Genomic DNA, 12,302 nt, shown 5'->3' on the forward strand with positions numbered 1-12,302 from the left:
AAGGAGAGGTCCATGTACGAATTTAGACAATGTCTTTAATCCTACTCCGTTTAAAAGGCACATTTCTAGTTCCTCACTAGCAAGGGCTATGGCCGCCTGTGCGACATCAAGCACTTTTACCAATAGTAACACAAAAACTGCCTCAAATAGTGGAGATCTCCGTAATCAAAGACACCGTTTTTATCCAAGCCTATCCTGTAAGATAAACTCAAAGTTCCTTACCTAAACAAGGCCATGGCCGCCTGTGCAACAACTAGCCGTCAGGTAAGAAAGTTAAGAGCCCATCCCACCAGTATGGTATGGAAGTATTAGACTTTTCATAAAAGTTTAAGGATCGGTATGTGTCCTCAGTCCCAGCACTGTATCCGCAGACACAAAAGGACCTAGAGAGAAGCACTTGTCATAGGTAATTTTAACATCTCTAAGATAGTGGGATGCAAATACCGAGTTGCATCTCCAATAGGTCGCATTAATAATGTCCTTCATAGACATATTCTTTTGGAATGATAATGATGTTGCCACTGCTCTTACCTCATGAGCTTTAACTCGTAATAATTTAAAGGAATCCTCTGCACAATCGCTATGAGCTTCCATAATCACACTTCTAATAAAATACGCTACGCATTCTTGGACATTGGTCTTTTCGTGTCCCGAACTGCGCACCATAGACTTTGTTTACATGCCTTCAACTCTTCTTTCTTTTTAAGATAGAACCTAAGAGCTCTAACCGGGCATAAAGTTCTTTCAATTTCGTCTCCCATTAAGTTTGAAAGACTTTTCACCTCAAAACTCCTTGGCCATGGTTTCGAAGGGTTCTCATTTTTTGCCAAAAAACAGAGTTTGAAAAGAACAGATGGCTGCGTCTTTCTTAAAACCCACCCGAGAATCTAGGGCATGGATTTCACTTATTCTCTTAGCCGTCGCTAAGGCTATGAGAAAAACACACTTTCTCGTCCAATCCCTGAACGAGGCACGGTCGGGAGGTTCAAATTTTTCCGATGTAAGGAATTTGAGCACAACATCCAGATTCCAACTTGGCGGAGTAGAGGATATAGATTTTGACGTCTCGAACGATCTTATGAGATCGTGCAAATCTCTATCCTCTGCCAAGTTTAAGCCTCTATTTCTAAATACCGCTGAGAGCATACTTCGGTATCCCTTTATTGTAGCTACGGACAGATTGGATTCCTCTCTCAGGAATAACAGAAAATCTGCTATATTGGTCACAGAGGTATCGGAGGAGGACAGCTTATTCTTCCTACACCATCTTCTAAACACATCCCACTTCGATTGATAGACCCGGATAGTTGACGATCTCCGGGCTCTAGCAATTGCTTTCGAAGCCTTGCTTGAAAAGCCTCTCGCTCTGACCAATCTTTCGATAGTTGAAAGGCAGTCAGAGCGAGAGCGGGGAGGTTTTGATGGAACCTCTTGAAGTGGGGTTGTCTGAGAAGATCTATCCTGTTTGGAAGAGATCTTGGGTAGTCTACTGTCCATTCCTGTACCTCTGTGAACCAATCTTGGGATGGCCAAAACGGGGCGATGAGAGTTAATCTCGTCCCTGTTGATGCTACGAACTTCTTCATCACTACTCCTAGCAACTTGAATGGAGGGAAAGCGTAAGCGTCGAGTCCCGACCACTCCAGTAGCATGGCATCCACCGCTATCTCTCGGGTCTTCTACTAAGGAGCAGAAGTTCTCTATCCTCTTTGACAGGAACGTCGCAAACAAATCTATCTGCGGCCTTCCCCACAGGTTCCACAGACTTTGGCAGACTTGCTCGTGCAGAGTCCACTCCGTGGGGAGAACTTGTTTCGTCCTGCTGAGCCTGTCTGCTCTGATATTTCTTTCCCCTTCACAAATCTGGTCAGGAGGGTAATATTCCTCTCCTCCGTCCATGACAACAGATCCTTCGTTATCTCAAATAGGGAAAACGAGTGCGTCCCCCCCTGTTTTTTATATAAGCCAACGCCGTGGTGTTGTCTGCGTTGACTTGAATCACTTGATTTCTTACTTCTGACTCGAAGAATTTTAATGCCAGAAACACTGCATATAGTTTCTTTGGCATTTATATGCCAATCTCTTTGTTATTTCTTCCATTTGCCAGAGACTTCTCTTGCCCCTAGAGTCCGCTCCCCATCCCGCTTCTGACGCGTCTGAGAACAAGATTTGGTTTGGGTTCCGAACCTCTAGGGACACTCCCTTGTTCTCTTTGAGTGGGAGCAGCCACCACTTTAGGTGTTTCTTCACCTCTAATGTTACCGGAAAAAGTGGTCTGACAGATGGCCCTTCTTCCAAGTCCAAGATCTCTTTAGGAAGAATTGTAGAGGCCTAAGATGAAGTCTTCCTAGGGATACAAATCGTTCCAGGGAAGAAAGAGTCCCTAGAAGGCTCAGCCACTCCCTGGCTGAACTCCTGTCTTTCTTTAGGAAGGATGTAACTTTCTGAATCCCCCGAAGAATCCTTTCTTGGGATGGAAAAACCGAAAATCCCGAGAATTCATCTGAATCCCCAAATAGACTATGTCCTGACTGGGGGGTCATCTGCGATTTCTCGAGATTCACGAGAAGTCCTAATTCCTTTGTCAATTCTAATGTTTTTCTTCAGATCCTCCAAACATTGTTCCTGGGATTTTGCTCTTATCAGCCAATCGTCTAGGTAAAGAGAGACGCTTATGCCTTTCCCAGGTGTAGCCATCTGGCTACGTTCCGCATCAGGTACGTAAATACCTGTGGAGCGTGGAGAGGCCGAAGCACAAGGCCCTGAACTGGTAGACTTTCCCTTGAATCACAAACCTGAGATACTTCTTTGATGACGGGTGAATAGGAACGTGGAAATATGCATCCTGCAGGTCTAGAGAGACATCCAGTCTCCTCTTCGCAGGGCTGAAAGTACCGAGGCAGAAGTCTCCATCGAGAACTTTTTCTTTTCCACATATTTGTTCAGAATGCTCACGTCCAAGACTGGCCTCCATCCGCCCCCGGATGCCTTTGGAACTAAAAACAGGCGGTTGTAAAACACCGGAGAGGAAGGATCCTGAACCTCTTCTATTGCCTCTTTGTACTTCATTCCTATCACCATCTGAAGAAGTGTCTCCCTCAGAACAGGGTCCTTGTACTTCGCCGACAGTTCCTTTGGGGAATTCGACAAAGGTGGTCTGTCCTGAAAAGGTATAATGTAACCTTTCCCAAGACTGCTAGCGTCCAAGGATCGGCTTTCCTTATCTTCCATGCCCCTACGAAGTTTAGGAGCCTGGCCCCTACAGATGTTTGGAGGACCTCGCTGCTACTTTGATTTCTTGAAAGATCTAAAGGAGGACCTTCCTCGCTTTTCTGCTGTCTTCCTTTTCGTTGGAGGACGAGAGGTGGAACCTCTCCGAAAGGGCACTACCGGAGTACGAGTAGTCTCTTCGCTACTGGTACTGTTAGTCTTGATTTCTTGGAGGATTGTACTAATAAGTCTTGGGTTGCCTTTTCAGCAAGAGACTTTGAAATCTCCTTCACCAAGTGCGAAGGGAAAAGGTGATCCGAGAGAGGAGCGTATAACAGGGCTGACCTTTGTGAAGGAGAAACCGCTTTGGTTAGAAATGAACCAAATAATGATCTCTTCTTCACTACTCCTGCTCCAAATAGAGATGACAATTCTCCCGATCCATCCTGAACCGCCTTATCCATACAGGATAAAATGCAATGTAAAACTTCAGGTTCTAAACATCTGGTTCATTTGCCTTCTTGGCCAGCACTCCAAGGGAACAATCCAAGAAGTTAAAAACTTCTAGTACATGGAAAAGTCCCTTGAGGTGTGATCCAATTCTGACATGCTCCAATATGCTTTAGCTGTATTCAAAGCATGTCTTCTCGATGCTTCAACCAAGCTTGAAAAATCCGCCTCCGCGGAAGATGGAAGCATAAGCCCCATCGCTTCCTCTGTCCTGTACCATATTCCCCTCCTACCTCCGAGCTTACATGGAGGAGTGCAAAAAACTGTCTTCTGAGCTTCCTTCTTCACCTTCATCCAATTATTTAAAGATTGAATAGCCTTCTTCATTGATATGGCTGGTTTCATTTTTAAATACGAAGACGATTTAGGAACCTTCGTACTGGAGAACAGAGATCTCGGGGAGGAGGAGCTGCAGGGCTTAGAGAGTCTCCAAATTCTTGTAGGAGAAGAGAGGCTAACACTTTGTAGTTAGATACCCCCTCATTGTTCGGGTTTTCTTCCTCCGACACCTCATCCAACTCCATCCTAGAAGGAGAGCGAGCTCTTTTATTAGATTCTTTGTCCGTAGACATATTCCCTATAGGAGAAATACTCCTAGAAGGAGAGAGACTGACAGATCTAGAAGTTCTCCCTTTCTTATCCACCAAAACATCCTGAGACATGGAGGTTGAAACCGTAACCTTCGATGTACCAGGTTGCTTCCTTGCATTAGGGTTTCTACTTGTAGGAGACTCGCTATCCGAAGACATTACATGAAAAGATCTTCTATTACCCCTTATAACTTCTCGCTCTTGCCGCTCTTCATGATCAGCTGGCGCCTTGCGCCTGACTGGCGCTTCGCGCTTGGTTGAATCTTCTCGCGCGGTTGGCGCCTCACGCTCGGCTAGCGCTTCGCGCCTCGCTGGCTCCTCTTGCGCGGCTGGCGCCTCGCGCTCGACTCGCGCTTCACGCCTGGTTGGCGCTTCGCGGCCGTCTATCGCGTCGCGTCTGGCTGGCGCTTCGCGCCTGTATGTCTCTTCGCGGCCGCCTGGCGCCTCGCGCCTGGCTAGCGCTTCTCGCCTGGTAGGCGCTTCTCGGCAGTCTGGCGCATCGCGCCTGGCTGGCGCTTCTCGTCTGGCTGGCGCTACGCTCCTGGATGGCGCCTCGCGCCTGATTGTCTCTTCCTGCTTGTAGGAATTCTCACGCGCGGCTGGCTCCTCGCGCCTGGCCAGCTTCTCGCGCCTAATCGTCTCCTGCGATATCGGATAGGGCCTGGTTGCCGCGTCGCGCCTGATTGGAGCCTCGCGCTTACGTGTTAGTTCTTTGCGGCTGACTGGCGCTCCGCGCCTGGCTGGCGCTCCGCGCCTGGCTGGCGCTTCGCGCCTGGCTGGCGCTTCGCGCTCGGCTGGCGCTTCACGCCTGGCTGGCGCCTCGCGCCCCGAACTCGCGGGTCTGTGAAAAATAGACCCTTCATCCGAAGAAGAATCTTTTTTTCGGGGAGGTTTGATAGTAAGGGTTTTTTGACTTCTTCACAGGAAGATTAACATCCTTTCTTCTTGGAGGATCTCTCGAAAGAACTCCAACTAGAGAAGCAATAGACTCTTGCATATCCTTTAAAATCTTCGTCGTTTCTTCTCTCTGGTCTAAACGAGAGGAAGGAGAGCCTTCTTTCTCCATTCCCCACAACTTATCGGGAGAAGTCAAAACCTTTGCTTTCTTATTCTCTGTCGGGGAGTCCTCCGAAAAACGTTCCGGACTCGAGTTTATGCCCGATTCTTCCCAGATCCTCTTCAAGGGACGAGAACGATCCGCTGATCTCCATCCTCTTTTAGGTGAGGAATTCTCCGATGACGAAAAACATTCACATGAAACGCTTTTTCTAATGCGTTCTCTGGCAGTCTGTGACGTTACAGATTCTGCGAAGAGACGTCTGACTGGTGGGGATCCTCCATAACCTCCGTAAGGCTTTCGACATTCCTTCTCCTCTGGGCTTGGGAGCTTGAAAGAGGTCTAGGCCTGGGAGCGTTGTGAAGCCAATCAGACGCCTCCTCCACTTCACTGGGGAAATTCACATCACTTTCCACAGCACTACTTTGTTTACCTTCTATGGCAGCCATTTTATGCTCCATTTTCATAAGCGCAGCTTTAAGGCTTGCTATCTCCGAAGCAGAGTCCGTAGGATCTGCTTCGGATTAAGAAGGACCTGAAATATTACAAGGAGCGTTCATAATGTTAGGAGGAGGGTACAATATTACTCACCAAACCACTTGAAGATTGAGAGCTAGGCTTGGTTTTGGAAGATGACTTCCTTAACCGGGTCTTTCTCTAATTTCCTTAAATAAGAAGTTAGAGACTTCCACCCTTCAGCACTCAAACTCTCACATTCATGACAAGTGTTATCCATCGAGCATTCATACTTCCTGCATCTTTTACATACAGTGTGAGGATCAACCGAAGCTTTCGGCATTCTCACCTTGCACCCTTCATTCACACACATTCTCACCACACTTCCAGAATCAGACATCATGATGAAAATTCCAAGCCAAAATCCAAATAACGATCCACAAAAGCGTATGCCAGTACAACGATCCAAATACGTCACCAAAGGGTCCAAAACGATGATCAATTGTATCCAAAAACGAAATCCAGCCGGAGATACCAACAACGATGTTGCCAGTATGGCCGACAGAAAAAATCTGATGGAAAACGGGAATGGATTCCTATTCCCGCCACCCAGCGGCGGCGCGGTGGATCACCTGACCTACCTGTAGCGTGTGCGCGAAATTCGAAATTCTGTCGGCGCGACGGAGTCAATAGCTATGTATATATCTGACAGGTAAGTTGAATGTATAAAACAAATGTTTTTATAATAGTAATTTTTGTACATTAGTGACACATCTGTAAATGCAAACTGGATTAAAAAATATCAAATATTCAAATCATTAGGTGTGATGCGTGAGTCTTAGTGCATCAAAAGTGTTTCTTTGCAATCAGTACTGTTGAACAATTACATATTTCAAAAAATATTCAGTGCTGCATATATCATCAGTAAAAATCTACATGAATAATATAACTGCTACTATAGACAGGCATATTAAAAAAATTATGACTACATAAACTATAAATTATGACTACATAAACTATAGAATCTGTGAATAATGATAATAATAAGACAAAAAATTTTGCGATGAAATGAAAAAAAAACATACAAAATACAAATTTTTTGTTTAAATTCTATTTTTTGGGATGCAAAGCTATCACTTAGTATATAGAGGCTAACTTCAACTTAAGCTTTTGAACTTCTATTTACTAAGCCTTGTCAAATATGAAATGTACAATTACCATTTCAAGAGCAACAAAAGAAACATTCTATCATTAAAAAAAACTGCTTTAAAATCAACTCCCTTCATATCAAGCACTATCTCCACCATATCTGGGAAAGTTCTTTTGATTGTGGGATTCCATTTTTCTTGTATTCAATAACCTACATCAATGTAACAGTACATAATTAGAGTACATAATTGACATATTGTTAACCATAAAATGGACGGATAAAGTTGGTGTTATGTTGATCACTTACATGTGTTTCTATTATTTATGTTATTCCTAATATATGAGTCATTCTGTCAACCCAATTCTCGCATATTCCTCGAAAGAATTGTATACAGTGTTCCCCCCATATTTGCAGGGGTGGGGTACCAGACCCCCCAATGAATAGCTAGAACCCATGAACAGTTGAAACCCCCATAAAAATGCTTAAAACTGCCTATCTGTTAGGCAAAACTCAAGAACAAGCCACTAAAAATGTTTATACCTGGTTTTTAAATAGTTTTACTGTATTATAAAGTTTTATTATAAAAAGTGTAAATTTTCTGGGGGTGTATATTCCAAAGGGAAATCTGCGAATATGTGAGTCCGTGAATCCGGAGTCTGCAAATATGGGGGTTTGCTGTATACATATGCCAATATTTATACATACACTGCAGTTATACTATGCACTTTTTAAGTTATTCGCATACGCAGCTATTCAAAATTCTCCAGTAGCTGGTAAAACAATTTCTAAAAAGACAAAACAATAAAAAAAAGTCACAGGCTTCAAAATTGTACATAATCATAAAAAGTCTTGAGAATACGCTGACACTCAAATTATATATCTTACACTTTGCAGGAATATGATAATATCCCATCATATTAGCAACCTAAGTCCTGTATAAACAATTTCTTTTTAAAAGGGAACAGAACAGAAATTGACAGGGAGAAGGTATGAAAGATGTAACAGGAGGAAAACCTTGCAGGTGCACTATGCAACTTTAGGAAAGGGTGGAAAGTCAGATAGAAGAAAAAAAAAATGAATGGAGGTACAATAAAAGGAATGAAAGAGGTTGCAGCTAGGGGCTGAAGGGATGCTGCGAGGACCCTTGACGAATGCCTACAACACACTCTCCCCCATGGGGGTTTAAGCTCAGTTTTGAGTATGAAAAAGTTAGAGAAGCGGAACAGATGGTGGGAATGGCCCACAGGAATGGGTGAAGAGTTAAATGTCAAAAAGCCAGGAAGTTGGGACACCAAAGGTCTCTTAAAAGAGCCTTCAGTGCTTTCTAAAGCGCCCAAAGTCAAGGGCACACACTATCTGGGAAATCTCCCACTTCATGTTGCTTGGGCATTTCATGTAGCATTCTAGATTGATATTTTATGTATTTCTCTTATCACCTGAAGTTTCGTTTATAAAAGTTCACAAGCACGACAGAACTTGAAGCATTTCCTTTCAGATTTTCTCAAAGTTAACTTGAAAACCAAAGTTCATTAAACATGATTTACACCAGAACTAAAAACTACAGCTCATAAGTACTCAACACATTTTCAATGAACAGACCACAGGAAGACAGTTAAAGAAGAATTAGATTTCACATAAATTTTTCAGAAACACGATGCACAAAAACATGGTCTCCATAAAACATTTTTCCTACAGAAAGCAGAATTAAATCCAATAAATCATGTGATAAGCAGCTGTAATTACCTACAAACAGAGTACTAATCCCTTTCCTGAAAGCCACATCAGATAATAACAAAAATGCACTTTCAACAAGGCATCAGATGTGTAGTATCATGTGAACGCACTCAAAATCATAATTGCTATAAAGTAGTTTACTTGCAAACATTCGGCACGATCAGGCTCGCAAAACCAGATACATTTCACGACTCTAGTGCTCGTAAAACGTTCGTCTTTTCATTTCAGGCTAACTGACCCAACATCAAAACTTACCTGGATGGTCTGACTTTGATCGGAGAAAGGACTTTTGAAGAATGTGGTGATGATGTTCATTAGGGAGTTGATGACATAGCTTTCAAGGGCCCTGTAGGAAAAATGAACAAAACACATTAAGTTCAGCAAAATTCTGACAATTACACACAAATTATTATACCATTACAAATTATAATTTTATCCTATGACATTTCATTTATTCTCTTTGACTCCTCCCACATGAAACACCTACCCAACTTCTCTGACTAGGAAGCATGAGAAATTTGACACCATCAGAGCCACAGAACACACAAGTGACAGCTGGTGGACAGTGAGCTCTGATCTGAGTACAACTTCCTTTTTTACCTCTTGTCATCAGCATGACAGGTTCCATCTCACATGGAATCAGGCTAGTACTGATTATAAGGTTCTGTATAACAACCTGACAATATCCTCTCTCTGGGTAACTAAACCCTGTGCAAACTCAAAGGCCGCAAAGATGTTCAAAAATTATTTAGCTGGTTAACCAAACCAATGAATCACTTCTAGATTTCCACAGGGCTGCATCAAAAGCTCATTTACAATTGGGGCAAAGACTGCAGCATGAAAACAAAAACTAAAAAGCAGGTCATTTATGTGAGAAAAAGTCAAATGGATAAAATGTATTTACTATTATTATTATTATTATTTTTATATGAAAAAGATTAACTCTTAATAATACTTAATAAAAAGCACAGCAGCTGAACACTCAAAGGACGCTCACACTAACCTTTTGGACTCTAAAATCAGCGACCCTGATGGCTGTGACACCAAATCATTCATAGTTGATCAATTTTGACGATCTACACAGCATTCAGCACAAAGAGATTGGTGGTAAACCCCCCACAGGCATAGAATAGAATACAGTGGAGACACATTTCAGACCCCCCATGAAACCCAGGAGTACTTAGAACCCCTATAAAAACGCTTAAAACTGTTATTCGTATAGACCAGTGTGGCAGGATAGATCAAAGGCAGACATAAATACTGACTTTATTTACCGCTGAGCTCCAACCTAACAAGTGCCTGCATCATTCATTACCCTTCATTATCCTTCCCGCTCACAACATAAACATAAACAAACCTCACAAACAAATGACGAGTGCAAAGTGCAACGTTATACAAACATTCTCAACAGTTAACAAAAACTGCCTATCCTGTTAGTTCAAACTCAAGAAAACCCCACTAAAAATGCTTGTACCTGTTTTTTTTATATTTTATCACAAAAAGTGCTTTTAATCATGAAATAGATATGAAAATACAGTAATTTGAGGATATTTCTCATACAAAAAAATACTGTGAATACAGGTGGCCCGCAGTTAACAGCGCAATCGCTAAACGGCGAATCGGTTTTACGGCTGTCGTCAAAAATTCCTTATAAAAATAAGGCATTTTAAGGTAGTTTTAAGACACAATTTTCGGTCAACAGCGCCGCTAGCGCCATTATGTCTAACGAGTACATACATTTGTAGCAATATCATTCAGCCCATAAAGGTTATGCAAATGATATTAAAAAATTGTATTGAGAGTTATTACATAGGTATTAGGGTAAAATATATGCCTCTGACGCTGTTCTATGCCGAAAATATCGAGTTAAAAGAGTGCAAATTTAGCTATGGATGTGTTGATTTATAAATGTTCATGCTTTTGTTTAAAATGTGTATGAAAATGTATTACGTACAGGTATTTTTATTTCTACACATAAATATGATACAAAGGCAGCTTTTGAAGCTGCCCTTCACGTTATCAATTTAATGTTTTCTCATGTTCATTCTTGTAAGCCGCAGTCTGCTGCTCTTTCCAAAATATCCAGTTAAAAAAAGTGCAAATTTAGCGATCGATGTGTCGATTTTATAAATGTTCATGCTTTAATGTTTACAATGTGTATGCAAATGTATTATGTACATATATGACAATTTGTCGAAAATTGCATTTTCCTAACTATCAAACCCTGAGGTCCTTTAACAATAGGAAGTAGCTAGCGGCAGCTGGAACGGTCGTAAGCTTCGAACAATGGGGAGAACGGTAGTTAACTGCTTGTCCGAAACAGTCGTGGCGCGCGACTGGGAGGTAAACAAATCACTTTTGCTTTTGGCCCATGCAAAATACGCAGAGTGAGGGGTGGCATGAGGAGGGACTATATGTAAAGGACCTCAGGTTTGTATAGTTAGGAAAAATGCAATTTTCGACAAATTGTCATTTGTTCCGATACGTAATACAAACCATCGGTCCTTTAACAATAGGAAGACTCACTTCTTGGTGGGAGGAATCTGAGTCTTTTGATGAACAGACTGGTGTTCGTCATCCCTGTGGAATGTCTCCCTGGTCGTAAGAGCGAGGGGAGGGATCCAAGCCTCTGTCCGATTGATCGGGGTGTGCACCGCAGGATCAATGGTCAGACCTCTGGGCCGAGTACTAAGAGAGAGGCAAGCGTATCTCTTCGTACCAGCAGCAAGAACTTGTTCCTGTTTGCAAGAGGCAACATAAAGTATGGGTTGTCTCAAGCTGGCATCCACTTCCTCCCCCTTGTTGGAGGAAGTGGTGGATATACGCTCCTATCCCTAGTGAAAGGGATAGGATGGGGCTCTGTTGAGTAGCTCACCTGCATCTTGCCCTTATCCAGCAGGGTGACGACCGTGTCCCTCTAACCACAGGTAGAGGGGAAGGAAAAAAGAGGGAGAGGAGCCAGTCACACTCTCATTCACTCATCCATTCTTACGGGTCACACCAGGACTCGATGCTGTTCAGCCTGCGAGGGTCTGGGTTCGCTACACAACGTGTTGAGCAGCCACCACGGGTCCCAAGGAAAAAGATCCAAGGACCTGTGGGCAATATCCCGGAAGGTAGAAAGGAAGGGCATGTGGTCTGGTTGGACCAGACCCCTGCCTTCAGTACCTGCGCCACGGAGAAGTTCTTGCGGACAAGGCAGCATCTCCTTCGCATCGAAGGCGGTGAAGTCCATTAGGGAGGGGATTGTGAACGACTCGAACCAATCGTCAGGGACGAAGGGTTCTGAGTCTTCGCTACGAAGTTCGGTACGAAATCGAGCGTCACGGATCCCCATCCCCTGGATGCTTGACTTCGCAGGAGAAGTCATGCAGTTCCTCAACGGAAAAGAAGGGAATAGTCGCATGACCTATCCCTCTTCTCTACTTCGGTGATGTCCAGTACCCATACTGGTCTGTCCATTTGCCACGAAGTCTCTCGCATCCTCCTATCCCCATGCAGCGAAGTTCTCGGTAGTGGATAGGACACCGACACTCCATGGTGGGTGTCGATGGTATGGGTACTGTGACAAGCTATTAAAACGAAGTAATGATTG

The 12,302-nt window shown here is 43.3% G+C and overlaps 1 protein-coding gene across 19 annotated transcripts in view; it reads right to left on the reverse strand.

Moving 5' to 3' along the window:
* The window catches only part of LOC135199325 (inositol 1,4,5-trisphosphate receptor-like), a 335,174-nt gene that overhangs the window by 84,904 nt on the left and 237,968 nt on the right, over positions 1–12,302 (reverse strand). For all 19 annotated transcript variants that reach the window (XM_064227241.1, XM_064227242.1, XM_064227250.1 and 16 more), the window contains one exon: positions 8,963–9,053. In XM_064227241.1, coding sequence (XP_064083311.1) covers positions 8,963–9,053 — 91 coding nt within the window. The remainder of the gene's footprint in view (positions 1–8,962; positions 9,054–12,302) is intronic.

This window comes from Macrobrachium nipponense, chromosome 25 (genome assembly GCF_015104395.2).
Source record: "Macrobrachium nipponense isolate FS-2020 chromosome 25, ASM1510439v2, whole genome shotgun sequence".
Classification (NCBI taxonomy): Eukaryota; Metazoa; Arthropoda; class Malacostraca; order Decapoda; family Palaemonidae; genus Macrobrachium; species Macrobrachium nipponense.